Source organism: Schistocerca americana, chromosome X (genome assembly GCF_021461395.2).
Source record: "Schistocerca americana isolate TAMUIC-IGC-003095 chromosome X, iqSchAmer2.1, whole genome shotgun sequence".
Classification (NCBI taxonomy): domain Eukaryota; kingdom Metazoa; phylum Arthropoda; class Insecta; order Orthoptera; family Acrididae; genus Schistocerca; species Schistocerca americana.
Genome location: NC_060130.1, coordinates 867,605,198 through 867,627,157, shown reverse-complemented (window position 1 = coordinate 867,627,157; position 21,960 = coordinate 867,605,198). Strand labels below are relative to the sequence as shown.

The window sequence follows — 21,960 nt, the reverse complement described above, 5'->3', positions numbered from 1 at the left end:
ACTTGCAGAATTGCAGACATAAGTCATTAATACTGTTTAATCTTACTACAGTGAAGCAACAATGTCTCATTAGCAACTGTTCCTATAAATCATCTGAGTATCTAGATTAAGGGACGTACATTTCTGTTAGCTACATGGCAAATAGCAGTCTATATCATAAAGCTGTATAACAACCAATAATGTACTACAAATAGGACTCCGTATTTATTGCTGTTTAAAAATATTTCCTTTGAAAAATGTAATGGTAACAAAGTAGATATTAAGTTACTGTGGTAATAGCAAATAAATGGTAGCTATGTAAAAAAACTAAAGGGATATCAGATTTTTTTCAAAGCAGCAGATTTCTTTATGGTTCACTCGGTTAATTCTAGACGGCATAAGCTTCAATTGCATTAAGCACATTATACACAATAGAGGTGAAGTCTCTATGATGTCTTTGTCTCACGTTAACGCATATCTTGACTCATCTTTGAGGGTTCTTCTCCTTGGTGGGAGCTAAGGAACATGACGAATGAACGATTGAATGAATGAATTTGAATGTAGGCAAATTGTTGGTGCTCGTATGGTGGGTGCTTCCATAATCAAGGTAGCTGAAATGTTTGGCGTTCAAAGAGGCACCATATCAAAGATTTAGACCTTATACAGAGGAAGCAGAAAAACACAATCTGCTAAGTCACAACATAAAAGAAATTGTGTGGTGTTTGACCGTGGCAGAAAGTCACTGAAGAGGCTTATGATGAAAAATAAGAATACAGCTGCAAAAGTCACTACAGAGCTGAATGTTGCACTTGCACTTACCAAATACTGGTAGCAAAACTTTCAACCACCACCAGTATCCAAACCAGCTTACCTCCAAGACAAGTGTCATCACCTCTGGAGTTGGGGCCACACTAAGGCCCTGCATCTCCAACTCCGGCCAATGCAGTGTTATTGGAGTAAACCTACGCACAACCTTTAGCTAAATGAGAATGTTTTAGTACAACAGCCTGCTTTCCAGTATAAACCGTGCTTGTTATCTGCCAAATCACCTTGTCTGCACAGCATCGCAGATTATGTAAGCTGTGCAACGAAAGCAGCTATCTCAAGTGTTACTGAGGCTGCACTTGCGAGCACACACTGAGAGCTGAGTGTGCCGCCCTCGCACTCACCTACGGCTGCTAAGGTGATGACGTTTGGATTGTATAACGGGCGTTCAAAAAGAAACGATCCAGAGTCTGGAATGTGCAAACCGGTGACAGGAGGGTATTATTGTGGCACGTGTAACAAGGTGTGGTTCCGACCAGAGTGTGGATGTTCACAGCTCTTCGCTAGAGGGCATGAATGCACGTCACATGACTATACAGAGCTAGCAGCAGCATGCATCAGTCATTCAACACTGCCAGTCGCATTGCAAACAGTGACATTCTTCTATGACCAAGATGGTTTCCTTCTGATTCACTTCCTGCAGCACGGGACAACAGTGAATGCCCAGCGTTACTCGTAAACCTTGACCACCCTTTACCAAGTGATCAAATCAAAACGACCAGACAATCTCACCCGTGAGGTCATTCTGCTACACGACAATGCAAAGCCTCATACAGTTAACATAGTCGCGGCACTCCTGCAGAAATTCAAATGGGAGGTTCTTGGCCTCCCTCTGTACAGTCCCGACCTCTCTCCCTGTGATTACGCCATTTTTGGTCCCCTTAAAAAGGCTCTGAGGGGCGAACGATTCACCTTGGACGAAGATGTCCAGCTGTACCTGCGGAACTGGTTAATATTGCAGCCCCAGGAATTTTACGAGACAGCCATTCACCTTATTGTGTCACAGTGGGACAGGTGTCTCAACAACCAGTGTCAATACTTCTAAGCTACAGGTACTGATTTCTGTAATTATGCCTCTGGCTCATTTCTTTTTGAACGCCCCTTATAATACTCAATGCCAATAGATCAATGTCTTGCTAATGCTCTTCCATTAGCGCACACAGCACCGTCTGGTCCTCACCACATACTGCTCAGTCATACAAACTGTTAACAGTAAGGGTCTCAACCACAGGCCCTGGAATACTGTGAACTGCAGGATAAAATCTCTTGAGAAGTTACAGGAAGATACCAGTTCACAATACTTTATTAAAATTTTGAATAACTGGATTTGTGAACTGGAAACCAGAATGCTCTATGCAGAGCCTTCCGAAATTCAAACTGAGCCTAAGTGTCTTTTTTTGAAAAGGGCATTTCTGGTTCTTGCATACACAGTTTTATCTAGTACCTTTGAAGGTAGGAAGGAAAACTGGGTTTAACATCCCGCTAACATTGAGGTCTTTAGAAATTGAGCACATGCTTGGATGGTGTCAACAATGGGGAAGGAAATTGGCCATCTCATTTCAAAGGGGTCATCCTGGTATTTGACTGGAGTGATTTAGGAAAATCAAGGAAAACCTAAGACTGGATGGCCGGATGTGAGTTTGAACCATTGTCCTCCAGAATGAGAGTAAAATGTGCTAACCACTGCACTTCCTCAATTGGTTAAGTACCTTTGAGAAATGAGACTGTTTTACTACAATCTTGTAAAGGGGTCTGATAATTGCATATTTCAGTCTGTCTCGAAATGTCCCCCACAGTAGTGATCGTGATGTGTTGCATGACTGAAAATGTTGCACATACATGAAGAGCAGGATTGTAGTACTTTACTCAAGATACTAATTCCAACTTGGAATTGAGATGTGTCACATTATACAAATTCTTCAAATCAGTTTTCTGTAGGGGTATACTGATAATCCTGTTGCTTCTACATTTATTATTGTGTTTTCCATGTTATCACTTAATTGTTCTCTGATAAGTTGTTTACTATAAATAGTTGTGCATAATGGTTAGAGGGGCCATTCACTACTGGATTAAATGTATGTTACCAATTAAGTGTTTACCTACAATAATGTTCTATACTAGTGTACTGCTTTCCTGTGTAATTCTGATGGGGAAAGTAACTAACAAAACTCATGTTTCAAGTGTTAAACAACATTTCAAAACTGTTCCTTTTACGTGGATCTTTTAGAAAATTAATATCAGTATGGTGTGCAAGAAGAAAGATTTTTTTTTTTACACCTGTGTATGAGACTGTAGTTAGTGGGGCACTCAACTGTGCAGTCATCAGCACCCATTGTGAAGTACTGAATTATCTGTGTGTGGTCAATGTTCTTATGTCGTAAAACTTTACATCTTCATCAGAGTAGGTACAGAAGTGACATTGTGACTTAGCAGTGCAGCTACACAAGAATAGTTCCATCAGCCACTTGACCATCAATAATTGCAAGGAAGTAATCAGCTGAAAGCTCACTTAGTCTGAACAGCCCGGGGTGATAGGATGCTTCAGAGGATTATATTTCTGACTTAACAAAGTACTTCATTATATTACATAATTTGACCCAAGGTCACACATGGTCACAAACTATGAAAACTAAAGCAGCAGTTACAGCCTGATAACACACAATAAGCGAAAGAACATTAAATGCATTTATTATACCAAAGTCTCAATTGGAGTTTACTTTCTTGTTGTTGCCTCAAACTCAGTGGGAGTGAAGTGATACACTTGTCTTACAGAAATTACTGCACTATCCTAATTATTGTGTCCCTTCATGATATCAGATACATATCCAAATTCGTACCATGTATTACAGCTGTGGATTGCCCAAAAGTGTGAAAGGTATGTTACAAAATAATGGAATGTTAAAAGGAATACTAAGGTTATCAAAGAGCTATTATCCTTTTCCACTGAATCTCATGCAGGAAAAGTAAAGAGAAAAACCTGTTCAAGCAAGGGAGAACAAAGAGGATGGAACAAGGAATACTTCTGATATATAATCTTATATTATTTTCCCCTGTTCTATCTGTTCTGTATTTAAATGAAGGACAGATGATTAAAAATAAAGAAGACAGACACAATGTAATTTCCACAAATAAATTTTTTAACTACTAGAGTTAACTACAAAACAATGTAAATAATAGTTAATGAAAAACAGCATACGCAAATAAACTATTTTTTTAAAAATCAGAACCATTATGGCTGACATACAGGTACAGTGCGCCAGAATTTGGTAATCAAGAAAAGTAAAGACCTTCAGCATAATTATTGTATGCTATTTCTCAAGACAAAATTTATTATTAAATTTTAAACAAATAACAAAAACAACTACAAACATTTTTATCTACAGCATCCTTCACGCTATCATGATTTAACAGCTGCCTGGATCTCTGGTCTTTTGTGAGTTCCATCACAGAAAGGTCTCTTTGATGTCTGCTTGCAATTACACAACCAGTATTCTTTATCCTCTGTTACTTGGAATTTAACTGGTCGTAGCTTAGTATTCAGGTATGCACTTTTATGAGTCCCATCACATAGAGGCTGCAAAGAAATGTTCAAGATATGACTAACTCTGCTTTCTTATACTGAAATGGAAGTCATCTCCACATACAAAATGTACACAAAAGTAACTAGAGCTAGTGAACTGTTATTTGTTTACTGCTACAAAAATAATTAATAGAGGCATCGAAAAAGACATCAAAGATGTTATTTACAGCATTCATCCTGCTTCTGGAGTTTTGCAAGTTGTTACACCTCAAACTGCACACGCTAACTACATAGATATCAAAATACACCATAGAAATAATTCTATTTTTCCTTCCAGCACCAATAACTCCCAAAAGCTGTAAGTTTTCCCAGTATTTACAACATCCTTGAACAAAATATGATTGGTATTTTTGTTCATGTAAAATTTGAGTAAAACATATAACTTTTGACAACTACCAGCATACTCAAGTGAAGCTGAATACCAATTATTGGAAGAAGGATATGACAAAAACAGTGCTGGCAGTCGTCTAAAATATTACCAACGGTGCTAGCAAGCTTGTTGCTTTGTCAGAAAATCTTCATAAAGAGTGACATCTATTCTCCTTTCATGAAACATTATGGCCAGTTTTGGAATTTAACCCACGACACTGGCGAGCAGTCTGAAAAACTGTACATTACTAACTATTCTCCTTTTGGTAGCCAAGATGCAAATTTTTCCTCTACCTCATTCAACCAACTAAATCCAGGATGAATGCACTTTAAAGTAACGTGGCTGGGTGGACTCCAAACTGTGAAAAAAGTTGCTTTCATATACAGAAAACTGTGTGAGTTAGGACAGAAATACAGTCTTGCACAAACAAAGCTGAATACCATAGCAACTGATCTATCAATCAGTAAAACACTGACCTCTACATAGTAGGTGGGGAATATCTATGTGCAGTATGCTAACAAAATTACAACAGAACGAACTACATACTTTGCATAACCTGACTTCTGAGTGAACCAGTGGTGAGTACTACCAAACAATGTACTTAATATATTCTATAGCCCAGACTTTTAAATGCTTCCCAAGACCTTGGGGGGTACATTTTATATTGACACACAGTGTAGCTAATGGGTCTGAGTAAAAATTAAATTTAATTCTTGTACTCCATACAATACCCAGTTATACAATTACTGACAGTCTGAATACCGAAGATGCAGAATAATATTGTCCACCTCAAATGAACCAACTGCTATGACTAAGGCAGCTGTGTATGTTTAAGTCAAACATTGGAATTTAACTGTAGCGGTGTTAACAAAAATATGCCTTACCCCATGATCAAACTACAAGTATGTAGCCCATGACTGTACCATATTGAACAGCATGTTTAGCTTTAGGGGATGTCCATTAATTACAAGAGCTCAAAATGAAGGTGGGCGGGGGAGAGTCCATCAAAACCTCATTTAAAAGGATGGGAGACAACGAAAATCTCATGTTATTTTATAAATTCAGAGATTATATATTTATATATAAAAATTAATCTCAAGCATAGTCAATATTAAAATGCCCACCAGCCTTTATTGCCTCTCTGAACTGAACTCTTTACATGTGTGTATGCCTGAGATTCCCCAGTATAAAAGAAGTGTAGCACAAGTGTAAGATTTGATTCAGGGAGTTCTCTGCTGTGCCAGTCGACATCTCTGCAAGTCAGTTGGTGAGTCAATCGTGATATTCTGCAATGTATATAAAGCCGATGTTACTGTGTTCAATGTGAATTTGTACCAAAACTTTTACAATGCATATGTTAAGCAGCATGCCGACAAGTCTAAAAATGTGTGTTAGCACAAGGTTAATCGTTTATGAAAGTGAGCTAAGCTGAAGTTCACTAACAAGAATACTCTTAGTGATCACATAAATAAAGAGACTGAAAAGCTACATAATCATATCATTCAAAGGAAGGTACAAACAATGTTGCCTTTCAACAGCAAAGTAAGTAAAGGTTCAGTGACATTTAATGTATATACCAATAAAAGGTCAGTACTGCTTTCGTGAAGCCTTTTTGTCCCTCTGTCTACTACAATACTAGTCAGGGTTGCTTGTTTAAAATAAATCGTTTATAATTATGTTAAATAAATAAACAAGGTTTTATTAAAGTATTACAGTGTTTTAATCACCGTCTAAAACAAAAAAATCATTTTTACATATTTTTATCCAACTATACGGTAAATCGCACATAACCGGGAGGGGGGCAAATCGTTAAGAAATTCCTTCACATAAATAATGGACATCCACTTAACATAACACAGAAATTGGCATATTTGGTGCTGGTGCACTATCTCAGTTGAAGAAGATGAATGGTAAAATAGCCAGCCATCCTTTGACTTGTGTGAAGTAAAAATAATTAATAATAAAATAATAATAATAAAATGAGGATGGTGAGTAACGAGTTGAACTACTCTCCTCCCATATAAAAACTTTTTCAGTAATTTTTAGGCAGTGGATAACATCATTACTATGAGTATAGGACTGCTATATAAACTTTTATTCATGTCAACACATTAACTGCATGAAGTGCATGCATATTATTGCAAACACACCTGACTTTTACTCCTCCCACACAGACACCACATGTAGGTTTTTCCTTTTTCACATTTCATTTTGAATGGTTTCTTGTCATATATCTCACCATTCTGTTTTTGCAATGAGGCACCGTGTATTTCAGCTAGTGGGTTTTGTGGAACTACTGAGGGTTTGTCTGGACCACTTGAATAAAATTTTGATGTGTTCTGAAAAATCAAGAAAAAATAAATTGATTCAGATTAAATGTCAGAAATAATAAATTCTAGTAACAGAATACTTCCTAACAACTAAAAATATATCATTGGCTTAGTATGAAAACTATGTATACAAAAAATAAAACCTTAATATTTATATAGCTTTATTAGCTAGAAAACATAATATCTCAATTATTTGTAAACCAATGAGAGGTAATGAGCTAGTGAGGAAATAAAAGAAATCCTGTATACTAATATAATAGAGGGGAACATTAACATATATACATCCTGTATACTGATAGACGACCATATTAAGGCAGAAAAACGCGCATAACTTTTCTGACACACGAAGTTTCATTTTAAGCCGGTGATATACCAAATGTAAAAAGAGGATGAATACCTACAAAGCCTAAAACAAAAATACAATCATGGTGATAATTTGTAAAAACACACACACAGCCAGACACAGAGAGAGAGAGAGAGAGAGAGAGAGAGAGAGAGAGAGAGCAGCAGTTTTTTTCCCCAGAAGACTAACAGTGATACTCCTCATGTTTAGTGGCTTAATACAGAGTGAGTCAGATGGTTAGGTGATGTTCTCATGGTGATATTGTCCAGAGCCTTTCCATGGTTGTTACCAGAGTGCCTTCCTACTTGCTACCTATGTGCTGCTTTCTCTGTAGAACAGGATCCCAACATCAACTTAGCCTTAGAGTTTCCTCTTTATTGTTGTAGTGGTTGTTATTCTTATACATCTTGATGCCTTCTCAGAACAAATGACATGATAACAGCTTGAAAAGTTCAGATTTTGCACTGGAAGCTGTTGTGGAACCTGTACAATATTTTAAGGGGCAGTTGCTTGTCACTTCAGGTATGACCTTGATAGGCTGTAGTGGGCTCACCAATTTATATGTTGGTTTGCTAGAAAACTGCAGATGCCAGGAGGATGGCAAGGTTTATAATGCAATTGTAGGACACATCAACTGCCACAGCCTGCCGCCGCCCCCCCCCTCCCTTCTTCCTGAGAAACAAGCTGTGAATCCTTTGGATATGTGGGTGGGTAAGGTGTTGGTGTCTGGCCTAGATGTCCTGGTTTTCAGCACACTTTGGTGTGACCTTGCTGAATTTGTTTCTCTGTGACTGACACATCTTGCTAATGAAAACTGAAATTATGGCTTTCTGTTAATTAAATCATTTACTATACGTATTTTTTCCACTTCTTTCATGGCAGAATCCCTGTAGGTGGATGTAGATAAAAGAATCTTTGTCTCTATACAGTTCATGCTTTATACCACATCTACACAATGATCAGCGAAAGCATATTTTTATGACTGACCTAGTCTAGTCCAGTGTGATTTCTGTGTTCAATGCATGTCTTTAATAGAGCTAGAAGTCTGGGCACTGTACAGTTTCCAACATCGATACAGGATCTTATATATTCCTAGCCTCCTCAGACCAAGGCTGTCTTTTATGAAACATGTCATCAATTGCATTCATACTGGAAGTTTAGGGACATTGTTTATACGGTGTTTCATGAAGAGTCTTCTATTCTTGAATGACACTACCAACATAGGGCAGAAAAACCAACTGAGAAAAGTTTCCCAAAGATTCTAGTTGCTCATTATGTTTCATGCTTGCTGGTAGAAATGAGTGGTGTATCTGCTTCTCGGAGTACCAATTCTAGACAAATACGGAGCGGAGATGGCTAAGCTCTGCTGTCGAGTTCTAAGATGTGATGATGATTGATTGTAATATATCACTGCGTTGGGATGATACACATAAACCAAGGTCAGTGTTTGTTGGTTTCTGATGCATATTGTGACCCATGACATCCAGGAAAGGGACATCAAAAATTTTTTCCATTCCCGAAGTGAAAATTGGAGGAAGTTGCCATGTACATACCTCCAAAAAAGTTGGTTTTAGAAGTGCTGAGTGCTTCATCCTTGAAGTCTTCTACAAAAATGTTAGGTACTCTGGGGGACAGAGGGCTATCCACAGCAACACTATCAGTGTTTTTCAAAATGTTGGTTGTTGAATAAAAAACAGATCAAGGTGAGCACATGTTTGAAGACCTGTATGATATCCTCTCCTAGAGTTACAATGAACACAACAAAAAATAGTTGTGTAAACAGAATGTCTATACTGAAACTTACTAAAAAAGAGAAGTCGGAGTTTGTAGCACTGGGGGAGAGAGGAAGGTGGGAGTGGGCTGCCGGGGGAGAGAGGGAGGTGGGAGTGGGCTGCCGGGGGAGAGAGGGAGGTGGGAGGGGGCTGCCGGGGGAGAGAGGGAGGTGGGAGGGGGCTGCCGGGGGAGAGAGGGAGGTGGGAGGGGGCTGCCGGGGGAGAGAGGGAGGTGGGAGGGGGCTGCCGGGGGAGAGAGGGAGGTGGGAGGGGGCTGCCGGGGGAGAGAGGGAGGTGGGAGGGGGCTGCCGGGGGAGAGAGGGAGGTGGGAGGGGGCTGCCGGGGGAGAGAGGGAGGTGGGAGGGGGCTGCCGGGGGAGAGAGGGAGGTGGGAGGGGGCTGCCGGGGGAGAGAGGGAGGTGGGAGGGGGCTGCCGGGGGAGAGAGGGAGGTGGGAGGGGGCTGCCGGGGGAGAGAGGGAGGTGGGAGGGGGCTGCCGGGGGAGAGAGGGAGGTGGGAGGGGGCTGCCGGGGGAGAGAGGGAGGTGGGAGGGGGCTGCCGGGGGAGAGAGGGAGGTGGGAGGGGGCTGCCGGGGGAGAGAGGGAGGTGGGAGGGGGCTGCCGGGGGAGAGAGGGAGGTGGGAGGGGGCTGCCGGGGGAGAGAGGGAGGTGGGAGGGGGCTGCCGGGGGAGAGAGGGAGGTGGGAGGGGGCTGCCGGGGGAGAGAGGGAGGTGGGAGGGGGCTGCCGGGGGAGAGAGGGAGGTGGGAGGGGGCTGCCGGGGGAGAGAGGGAGGTGGGAGGGGGCTGCCGGGGGAGAGAGGGAGGTGGGAGGGGGCTGCCGGGGGAGAGAGGGAGGTGGGAGGGGGCTGCCGGGGGAGAGAGGGAGGTGGGAGGGGGCTGCCGGGGGAGAGAGGGAGGTGGGGGGGGGGGCTGCCGGGGGAGAGAGGGAGGTGGGGGGGGGGCTGCCGGGGGAGAGAGGGAGGTGGGGGGGGGGCTGCCGGGGGAGAGAGGGAGGTGGGGGGGGGCTGCCGGGGGAGAGAGGGAGGTGGGGGGGGGCTGCCGGGGGAGAGAGGGAGGTGGGGGGGGGGGCTGCCGGGGGAGAGAGGGAGGTGGGGGGGGGTGCCAGGAGAGGAGCAGGTGGGGGTGTGTGCCAGGAGAGGGGGAGGTGGTGGGAGGTGCCAGGAGAGGGGGAGGTGGTGGGAGGTGCCAGGAGAGGGGGAGGTGGTGGGAGGTGCCAGCAGAGGGGGAGGTGGTGGGAGGTGCCAGGAGAGAGGGAGGTGGTGGGGGGTGCCAGGAGAGAGGGAGGTGGTGGGGGGTGCCAGGAGAGAGGGAGGTGGTGGGGGGTGCCAGGAGAGAGGGAGGTGGTGGGGGGTGCCAGGAGAGAGGGAGGTGGTGGGGGGTGCCAGGAGAGGGAGGTGGGGGGTGCCAGGAGAGAGGGAGGTGGGGGGGGGGGGCGCCGGGAGAGAGGGAGGTGGGGGGGGGGCGCCGGGAGAGAGGGAGGTGGGGGGGGCGCCGGGGGAGAGGGAGGTGGGGGGGGCGCCGGGGGAGAGGGAGGTGGGGGGGGGCGCCGGGGGAGAGGGAGGTGGGGGGGGCGCCGGGGGAGAGGGAGGTGGGGGGCGCCGGGGGAGAGGGAGGTGGGGGGGGCGCTGGGGGGAGGGAGGTGGGCGCGGCGCCGGGGGGAGGGAGGTGGGGGGGGCGCCGGGGAGAGGGACGTGGGGGGGGGCGCCGGGGAGAGGGAGGTGGGGGGGGGGGCGCCGGGGAGAGGGAGGTGGGGGGGGTGCTGGGGTAGAGGGAGGTGGGGGGGGCGCTGGGGTAGAGGGAGGTGGGGGGGGGGGGGCGCTGGGGTAGAGGGAGGTGGGGGGGGGCGCCAGGGGAGAGGGAGGTCAGGGTGAGCATTGGGGGAGAGGGAGGTGGGTTGTGGTGGTGGTGTGATCTGACCCATCTTATCAGATTCTATGGCCTTCCATGAAGCATTCTGCACTGCTGAAGCATTTTGTCTCACACTAGCAGTAATTTCCTGGATGGATGCATTACATTCCCTCATGCCAATAATATGCCCTCTTTCAAACTCACTGATTTGACGGTACGGTTCAGGCGTATGTCTCAGAGGGATCCAGCACATCTGCTTAGGTCACACTGATCATTTACATTTGGTTTCCAATAAGAGCTGCAGGTACATTTTACCGGTATGTGGTGTTGTGCTGCAATATCGATGTTTATTTTGAACCCACAGGCTGACATGTTTCAATTGCTAATCATTTCTGCAGAACATACTAATCTACATATCCTGTGAATACGAATGTACTATCTCAAGTCATTCAGGGTGTTCTATTTTCTTCTGAACATGAGTGTATTATACCCAAAGAAGCGGGCGAATTAGCAGCAGCCGACATTCTGGCTACTCCCAACAACCAGAGGAGACTTTAAATGTGTTTTAGTCATAATGGTGTTTTTTTTTTTCAAAATTCCTTATTAAGGAAATGTACTGGAAGGGCAGTAGCCAGTACGCTGAGAAAAGAGTATGTATACATGGCAGGTAAGCCTAAAAAAGTCCTCAGTGATGATGGTACTCAGTTCATGTACAAGCTTTGTAAGGACAGACTACAGGTTAGGTGTATAGGGGACTTAATACAAAAGATTTTGAGGAAATTATGAACTACCATACTCAACAAAAGTATCACCATATGAAGTGCTTACAGGTAAAAAATCAAACTGATTGAGCACTCACTAAAATCCCCAAAGAGAAGGGATTCAAGTTTGGAAGAGAAACAGAAATTAGCCTTAGAAAAGTTGGTAGAAAAAGGACAATCTTGAATAGGAAAGTATGATAAGAAAATCATTCCAAAAGATTATGTGGTAGGAAATACTGGGCTGATCTACATCTACATCTACATCCATACTCCGCAAGCCACCTGACGGTGTGTGGCAGAGGGTACCCTGAGTACCTCTATCAGTTCTCCCTTCTATTCCAGTCTCGTATTGTTCGTGGAAAGAAGGATTGTCGGTATGCTTCTGTGTTGGCTCTAATCTCTCTGATTTTATCCTCATGGTCTCTTCGCGAGATATACGTAGGAGGGAACAATATACTGCTGGACTCTTCGGTGAAGGTATGTTCTCGAAACTTTAACAAAAGCCCGTACCGAGCTACTGAGCGTCTCTCCTGTAGAGTCTTCCACTGGAGTTTATCAATCATCTCCGTAACGCTTTCGCAATTACTAAATGATCCTGTAACGAAGCGCGCTGCTCTCCGTTGGATATTCTCTATCTCTTCTATCAACCCTAATCTGGTACGGATCCCACACCGCTGAGCAGCATTCAAGCAGTGGGCGAACGAGTGTACTGTAACCTACTTCCTTTGTTTTCGGATTGCATTTCCTTAGGATTCTTCCAATGAATCTCAGTCTGGCATTTGCTTTACCGACGATCAACTTTATATCGTCATTCCATTTTAAATCACTCCTAATGCCTACTCCCAGATAATTTATGGAATTAACTGCTTCCAGTTGCTGACCTGCTATTTTGTAGCTAAATGATAAGGGATCTATCTTTCTATGTATTCGCAGCACATTACACTTGTCTACATTGAGATTCAATTGCCATTCCCTGCACCACGCGTCAATTTGCTGCAGATCCTCCTGCATTTCAGTACAATTTTCCATTGTTACAACCTCTCAATACACCACAGCATCATCTGCAAAAAGCCTCAGTGAACTTCCGATGTCATCCACCAGGTCATTTATGTATATTGTGAACAGCAACGGTCCCATGACACTCCCCTGTGGCACACCTGAAATCACTCTTACTTCAGAAGACTTCTCTCCATTGGGAATGACATGCTGCGTTCTGTTATCTAGGAACTCCTCAATCCAATCACACAATTGGTCTGATAGTCCGTATGCTCTTACTTTGTTCATTAAGCGACTGTGGAGAACTGTATCAAACGCCTTGCGGAAGTCAAGAAACACGGCATCTACCTGGGAACCCGTGCCTATGGCCCTCTAAGTCTTGTGGACGAATAGCGTGAGCTGGGTTTCACACGACCGTCTTTCTCGAAACCCATGCTGATTCCTACAGAGTAGATTTCTAGTCTCCAGAAAAGTCATTATACTCGAACATAATACGTGTTCCAAAATCCTACAACTGATAGACGTTAGAGATATAGGTCTATAGTTCTGCACATCTGTTCGACGCCCCTGCTTGAAAACGGGGATGACCTGTGCCATTTTCCAGTGCTTTGGAACGCTACGCTCTTCTAGAGACCTACGGTACACCGCTGCAAGAAGGGGGGCAAGTTCCTTCGCGTACTCTGTGTAAAATCGAACTGGTATCCCATCAGGTCCAGCGGCCTTCCCTCTTTTGAGCGATTGTAATTGTTTCTCTATGCCTCTGTTGTCTATTTCGATATCTACCATTTTGTCATCTGTGCGACAATCTAGAGAAGGAACTACAGTGCAGTCTTCCTCTGTGAAACAGCTTTGGAAAAAGACATTTAGTATTTCGGCCTTTAGTCTGTCATCCTCTGTTTCTGTACCATTTTGGTCACAGAGTGTCTGGACATTTTGTTTTGATCCACCTACGGCTTTGACATAAGACCAGAATTTCTTAGGATTTTCTGCCAAGTCAGTACATAGAACATTACTTTCGAATTCATTGAACGCCTCTCGCATAGCCCTCCTCACATTACATTTTGCTTCGCGTAATTTTTGTTTGTCTGCAAGGCTTTGGCTATGTTTGTGTTTGCTGTGAAGTTCCCTTTGCTTCCGCAGCAGTTTTCTAACTCGGTTGTTGTACCACGGTGGCTCTTTTCCATCTCTTACGATCTTGCTTGGCACATACTCATCTAACGCATATTGTACGATGGTTTTGAACTTTGTCCACTGATCCTCAACACTATCTGTACCTGAGACAAAACTTTTGTGTTGAGCCCTCAGGTACTCTGTAATCTGCTTTTTGTCACTTTTGCTAAACAGAAAAATCTTCCTACCTTTTTTAATATTTCTATTTACGGCTGAAATCATCGATGCCGTAACCACTTTATGATCACAGAAAATCATCTCAAATTAACACTGAGGTAAAGAAATTTTAAGAAATTTTTAAGGGCCCACAGGTGGTGAGTAAAGTGTCCCATCGAAAAGAGGTCAAGTGTCATGTCCTGCAATCCAATCAGTGAAAGGTGTGTATAATATAGTAGGTGCAACAAAGTACGATGGTAACCTTTGGTTATGACAAGTATGAATGCCAGACACTGGAGAAAGTGCCTCTTTTGCGAAAAATTAATGAATTACTGAAACGACAGGATATTTATAGAATTATATGCACATAGTAGAGTAATGAGATGTGATTAGCAGGAGACAAATAATGTTTACATATATGATGCAGCACAAGTTGCATAAGCTCGTTGTGGATGATGAGTCAGGAGGAATGCGAAGTCAGCAAGGCATTTAAAGAGCCAAAGACATGTGCAGTTCAGTGTTAATGACCTTCCAGGTGCTGCCAGCCAGCTGTTAAGACCAATATACAAAGGAATGTTATAGCGATGTATATACATGAGGTGTTTTGCAAACATAACTTATCACTAATAATGTTGTCACGGGATGGACTGTTGTTATTATTATGCAACTGATTAACTAATGAAAATTGTTTTGTATCTAAAGAAGTAAGCTTCTTAACTGATTATTTGGGAATTTGAAAAACACCTGTGTCCCACTTGGGCAATAAAGCCAATAAAGGAAGATGACATGGCCATATGAATACTTGTCAGCAGCACATTGCTCACACAGAAATTTTAGTCTCCTGCCACTGGGTATGCAAGTGCACTGATGCGGAAAGTTCTTAAGCCAACATACATAGCAAGTAAGGACTACGAAGATAAGATGTAAGGACTACGAAGATAAGATATAAGAAATTATGGCCCATATGGACACACAGACAGTTGTTTTTCCCTCACTCTATTTGTGAGTGGAACAGGAAAGGAAATGACCAGTAGTGGTACAGGGTACCCTCTGCCATGTGCCATACATTGGCACAGTGGCTTGCAGAGTATCTACATAGGTGTAGATGTACGCATTTGCAGATTGAGCAAGCAAAGTCGGTCACAGCATAAATTGAGTGTTGATACTAAGCTCTGCAGCAAGCATTTTGGTGTCACTGAGGTTGCGTGGTGGATTGCTGGGCCCGTGTTGTCAAGTAGGCAGCAGTTCTGGAATGGGCTGACAGTGTGCCGAATTGTTTGGGAGTGAAGTGACAAGCTGCATCTGTGGACTTGTGCACTGCAAATCTTTCTGATTTCAGTGAGCCTATTTGTTCAATGTGTCTGCTGAGGCTCTTTGGGTTACTGACAGTTGGGCTACACCTACATCGATACTTTGTAAATTACACTTAAGTGCCCATCAGAAACTTCATCAAACCACAATAATTCTCTGTTTTTCCACTCTGAACAGCACAGAGCTCTGATCTCACTTATTTTATGATGATGATCATTTATCCTGATGTAGGTTGGCATTGGCAAAATATTTTTGCATTTGGAGGAGGAACTTGGTGATTTAAATTTCATCAGAAGATCCCACCACCAACGATAAATGCCTTTGTTTTAATGATGTCCATCCCAAGTTCTGTATCGATGATACACTCACCCCTATTTCTTCATAATACAAAACATGCTGCCTTTCTTTGAACTTTCTCGATGTACTCTGTTAATCCTATCTGGTAAGGATCCCATACCGCACTGCCTAGTGTAGGCAGTCTCTCTACTAAATCTGTTACATTTTCCACGTGTTCTCCTGCTAAAGCACAGTCTTTGGAATGCCTTTCTCATTACATTTTCTATGCGTTCTTTCCAATTTAAGTTGTTCATAATTGTAATGCCTAGGTATTTAGTTGAATTTACGGCCAGTAGATTTGACTGATTTATCGTGTAAATGAAATTTAATGGATTCCTTTTAGCACACTCATGCATGATCTTACACTTTTCCTTATTTTGGGTCAACTGCCAATTTACGCACAATGCAGATATGTCTAAATCTTTTTGCGATTTGTTTTGATCTTCTGATGGCTTTACTAGATGATAAAAGACAGCATCATCTGCAAACAACCTAAGATGGCTGCTCAGATTGTCTCCTAAATTGTTTATATAAATAAGAAACAGCAGAGGGCCTTTAACACTACCTTGGGGAATGCCATAAATTACTTCTGTTTTACTCATTGACTTTCCATCAATTACTATGAACTGTGACTGCTCTGACAGGAAGTCAAGAATCCAGTCGCATAACTGAGACGGTATTCCTTAAGCACACAATTTTGATTACATGCTGCTTGTGAGATATGGTGTCAAAAGCATTCTTGAAATCTACAAATACAGAATCAATATGGAATCCTTTGTCCATATCACTCAACACTTTGTGTGTGTAAAGAGGTAGTTGTGTTTCACAAGAACAATGGTTTCTAAATTGTGGTGACTGTGTGTCAATAGACCATTCTCTTCGAGGTAATTCATTGTCTTTGAACATAATATAGGCTCCAAAATCCTGCTGCATATCAATGTTAATGATATGGGGCTGTAATTTTGTGGATTACTCCTAACCTTTCTTGAATATTGGTGTGACCGGTGCAACTTTCCAGTCTTTGGGTACGGATCTTTCATTGAATGAGTGGTTGGATATGATTGTTAAGTACGGCGCTATTGCTTCAGCATACTCTAAAAGGAACCTAACTGGTGTACATTCTGGACTGTAAGACTTGCTGCTATTAAGAGATTCAAGTTTCTTCACTACTTTGAGGATATCTACTTCCAAGTTACTCTTGTTGATAGATGTTCTTGATTTGTATTCTGGAATATTTATTTCATCTTCTTTGGTGCAGGAATTTTGGAATGCTTCTTTGTGTGTTCCCAGAGACCCTCTAACCTAAAAAAACCACCCAGTCCACGCGACACAGCCCCATCTACCTGTGTACCGCCTTCCTGCATGTAATGGACTCCTGACCTATCTAACAGAAACAGAAACCCCACCACCTTATGGCGCAAGTCGACGAATCTGCAGCCTACACAGTCACAGAACCATCTGAGCCTCTGATTCAGACCCTCCACTCAGTTTTGTACCAGAGTTCCCAGTCAGTTCTGTGTACTATGCTGCAAATGGTGAGCTCTGCTTTCATCTCGTAAGCGAGACTGGCAGCCTTTACGACTTCTGATAGCAGCTCGAAACCAGAGAGGACTACTACTGATCCAAACCGACACACATCATTGGTACTGACGTGAGCCACCACCTGCAGTTGGCTCCACCCTGTACTCTTCATGGCATCTGGAATGATTCCACAAGGTATGAACACTGAGTGCACACTGGCTTTCTTCCCCTTCTTGGCAGCCATGCCCCTAAGGGACCCCGTAATCCGGCACACTGCACTGGGAAGTCTTTTGCAGGCAAACTACCACTTGACCATAGGTGAGCAGTGACTGGGCTGGTCACTGGTACGGACCAATTGGCAGACTCCTGGGTCATGCTGGATGCCCGTTGGATCCCCTCAGCCAGCACACAACAGTGACACCCATCCACTGCAGCATCAGTCTGTATAACCAAAGCCAACACAGCCTGGAGCTGAGCATGAAGTATTGGAAACTCTGTTCGCATCTGCACCCAATGGTCACAGTTCCTATCCATATTAAAGACTGTGGTAAAGTAGACTACACAGACAAACAAAGGACTACTGACACTCACTAAGGAACTCTACTGCAGACACTGCCGAAAACACAAGAAGTGCGTCTAAATAATTCGCTTCCGATTAGGCACTTGTAATATGTCGGAAAATCGGTTTACTTTCTGACACAAATGAAAACGCGACAACTGTGTCTATTAGATATTAAATTAACACACAGAAATTCCAAAACTGAACTACCAAAGCACACAGATGACACTGTATAATTTGCTCCTGGTTAGGACCTCTTAAAATGTCACAAAAGCACTTACTTCCTTGTTGCTGCTCTGTCTTTGCCGGTGGCTGCTGCCCAACTGTATTTACGTGGAGGTTCCTTGTGATTCTCCAAGACTGCATGCACTCAAGTGTGTGGTTTTTAAAAGGGACACGAGTGCCATGAATGCATGATGGAACTATTAGTGGCAATTATTTGAGGCAGCTGTCTTGAGGTGCACTCAGAGAATAATAAGATTGCATGATCTTTCAATCTGTCTTTCATGTTGTAGAATACTGTGCAAATTTAGTTTGTGTGAGAGAACAAGCATGGTTTAAGTCCTGCGGGCTTACATAGCGGTGAGGTCCTTGTAGTCTGTTGGTGCTACAGAAATTTACCTTCGGGATGCTTCAAGTCCTTGCCCAGCTCCAAGACAGCTATCAATGTATGTATGTACTCAGTGATGGGTTGGTAAAGACCATTCTGTACCATGTTTTGATTCCCTCCAGTTGCCAACCATTGTGCTTAATCCACCGTTTGTTAAATCTGTTTGGAAGCTGGCAAGTTCCCACTAGGTGACACTCATTAAAATTCATTACTTGTTTAACCTAACCGATAGCAGCTTAATCTATTCGGTGCTTTCTACTTGCTGTGGTTATCCATTGTAAAATAGGACAGTGTCCAATGCCTAGCTTGATGTGGACTCTGCATTAAAAAAAAGAGCGACATCCCCTTAGTTGTTTATTAGATTGCCGATTTAGAAGTTTTAATGGTTAGTTGATTGTATGATTAAAAAAAAAAACAGGCTAAGGTTTATTAATTCTGTGTGTTTCTTCATATTTTTACTGTAAAACAAATTCAAAAGAAGGGACAGAGTCTGAGGTCTGGATTAAGTTGAAATGGGAGCTACACTTGCTCTGCGGACTAATTTCAAGGTTAATAGTATTTGCTCCAGTTTCAAATTTTAATGATGCTCGCTTTTCATTTGTAATGATGATGTGAAATGTTTTTTGATTAACTCAAGTTTAGTCAAAGACTTTGGTCTAAGTATTTAATTATTAGAGTTTGTTAAACATTGTGTTAATACAGTAAGTCCAAATTTTCCTGACTTTTCCTTTATTATATCTGTAACATTACAAAGGGGCTTCGGCACAGAGTTCACGAGTATCTCATTGAAATGTGTTGCATTCATATAGTTGTTAAATAAACAATGTATTGCAGTGCTCAGACGCCATCCACTTCCAAATTATTGTGTTGGAGTCTGGCCTGCTCCAAAGGTTGCCTTCAGTTCCCTATCCCTGTCCTGAAGGTCTTAAAAAAAGTGATTGCAAACTGCATGATGATGACTGCCAAACCTGTAGCATAACAGATCCACAACACCAAGGATTACTATATTCAAAAAATGAGTGATAAGTGGTTTGAATGAACAGTAATATGTGCTCTAAAATAACAACTATCAAATAGTGTGTGACCCATGAAAAAGATAGTGGAGGCCATGAACCACAACAAAGTTAAGAGAAAAGCAAATATCTCATGTGTATGGTTTAAATGGCAATGAGTTGCATGCAAAAGTATAACAAATAATATCTTCTGTTAATGAAATAATAAAACAACAGAGAGAGCTCAAATGGATTTCTATAAGACAGTAACCAAGCCACACAGAAAAGTGAATGACATGTTTATTTTGTATATTGAGAGTAATGTAAAAAGTGATGATTACTATCAAAACTTTACTTTCCAAGAATATTTTAAATATTTGTTTAATGTACAATTTGAGAAGGTCTTTCTTACAAATAATTACATAGTTTCATACTGCAGGAGAGAAGCAGTTTATTTGGTAAGTGTTTATTGTTTTAAAAGAGGGTTCTGAAATATGGAGTCTTCTATGTTAACCTTTTGGTGTTTGTTGCCTTATAAAATAAAAAAATAGTAATGAATATTAATACTAAGAGCATGGTAAATATGATCTGAATATCGTAGTAATCCGGAGGGGGGGGGGGGGGGGGGGGAGAACACGAAATGAAATTGCTACCCTACCATGATATTATTGCACTTGGTCTCTCGTGCCCATTATCAGAAACATGTGACGACATTACGGTACACAAAAAAAAACTAAATCAGTTTTTCCCACTGTTATACCCCCCCCCCCCCCCCACACACACACACGTGGAAATCTGAATAGCTTCAAGAGCAAGTTGTTCAGTCATTAAAACAACAGAGCACATTCTGATCGGCTTCAAGTGCACAGATAAACACATGAGCCGACAGAAGCACCCTCACTCCCAAGTGCAATAATATTGTGGTTGACTAATAATATGTCTTTGATGTATTTCTATACATCTGTAATATTTGTTTATTTACGGCAAATCTCCCACGAGATCATTTAATGTAAAACATGTGTTTAGGACAGTTCACAATGAAATTCTATATTTGTTTTTGAAGCTTAGGATAGATGCTTGTTTCCTGCATAAAAAAAAAGAAGAATGAACAAGTTCCTCTTTTTTTGCAGCATTTTATTTTCTAAATTTTACATTTCATTAGGATGCTACAGTTAGCAGTAGTAATTCACTCCCTTAAGCAGCACTGCAGAATACATCAGCACCGAGTGAAAAACTATTTCCCAAGCAGGCATTGGTAGTGGATGTACCACAGGCCACAATAGTGTGTCAGTGAAGTGAGGAGACATAAGTGAGCCATGAGAAAGAATCTTGCCTGGCAATCTATACATCAGGGACTCACTAATACTCAGGCATGAAATCTAAGACTTATTTAATAAATAGTTAATAATTACAGTTCCCTTTGGGCAGAGTAAATACTGGGAGCAGCCTAATTGTCATTAAAGCTTTAGTACTACAACACCACTATGCAGTAAACCCATTAAATCTGGAGACATGTGAAAATTATCCAACAACTAATCAGATATGAATAGCTATGAAGCTATACAAAGTATGCACAACATTTCTGTTGCACTCCACTCTCATCAGTTGGCAATAGGTTATAAGCTGAGTATGTTCTCTGTATTCATCATCTTGACCACATTCTGTCTTTAGTAACTTTTGTGAGGAAATGTTTCAATTATTTAATTGCACATGGTTTTAAAGTGTTCAGTAATAAAAGCACCATAATGGCATCCCGGGATTTATTTCAAATAGGTTAACAACCCACAGTCCCAAATTATAGCCATACAGAGCCTACTTGCATCTCCAAACAAATCCAGTATGCTAAAAGAACTGCTTTAAGGAACTACATCAACGAGAATTTACGGAGAACTGGTACCAGGAAGTCCTGCACACCGATCCATTAAGGTGATCCAGGAAAGGGTTAACTTAACTTTATTATGAGCAGGAAAGTTGCTACTCAGCATATAGTGGAGATGTTGAGCCCCAGACAGGCACAACAAAAAGACTCTCACAATTACGGCTTTCAGCCATTAAGGGCTTCGTCAACATCAACAACACCAACACCACACAAAGCGTGGTTTCATTGAGACTGCAGTGTGCGTGTGCACGTGCATGCGTGTATGTCTGTCTATTGCTGACGAAGGCCTTAACGGCCAAAAGCTACAATTGTGAGAGTCTTTTTATTGTGCCTATTTGCGACTCAGCATCTCTGCTGTAAGGTAAGTAGCAACTTTCCTTCTCATAATACTATTACATTCCATCCTGGATTTTCCATTGTTTGGTTTACTTAACTTTTGCAGTCTTGAGTGGGAAGGATGACCAGCTGTACTGTAAGTCACCTACAACACTTTCTACAGACTCATGGCTACAATGAGAAACATTTACAGAGGTTTGGTACCAAGAATGGAACTTCCAAGTGTCAGTGCTTAGAGGAAAACTTTTGAGAATTTTGTACATAAATT

General features: G+C 42.3%; 1 protein-coding gene across 1 annotated transcript in view; it reads right to left on the bottom strand.

Moving 5' to 3' along the window:
* Positions 1-3,920: 3,920 nt before the first annotated feature.
* Positions 3,921-21,960, bottom strand: part of LOC124555248 (CDGSH iron-sulfur domain-containing protein 3, mitochondrial) — a 33,185-nt gene continuing 15,145 nt past the window's right edge. Inside the window, exons 2-3 of the mRNA XM_047129111.1 lie at positions 6,905-7,093; positions 3,921-4,378 (exon numbers count right to left, since the gene is read on the bottom strand). Of these exons, the coding sequence (XP_046985067.1) occupies positions 4,202-4,378; positions 6,905-7,093 (366 nt within the window). The 3' untranslated portion in view covers positions 3,921-4,201. The remainder of the gene's footprint in view (positions 4,379-6,904; positions 7,094-21,960) is intronic.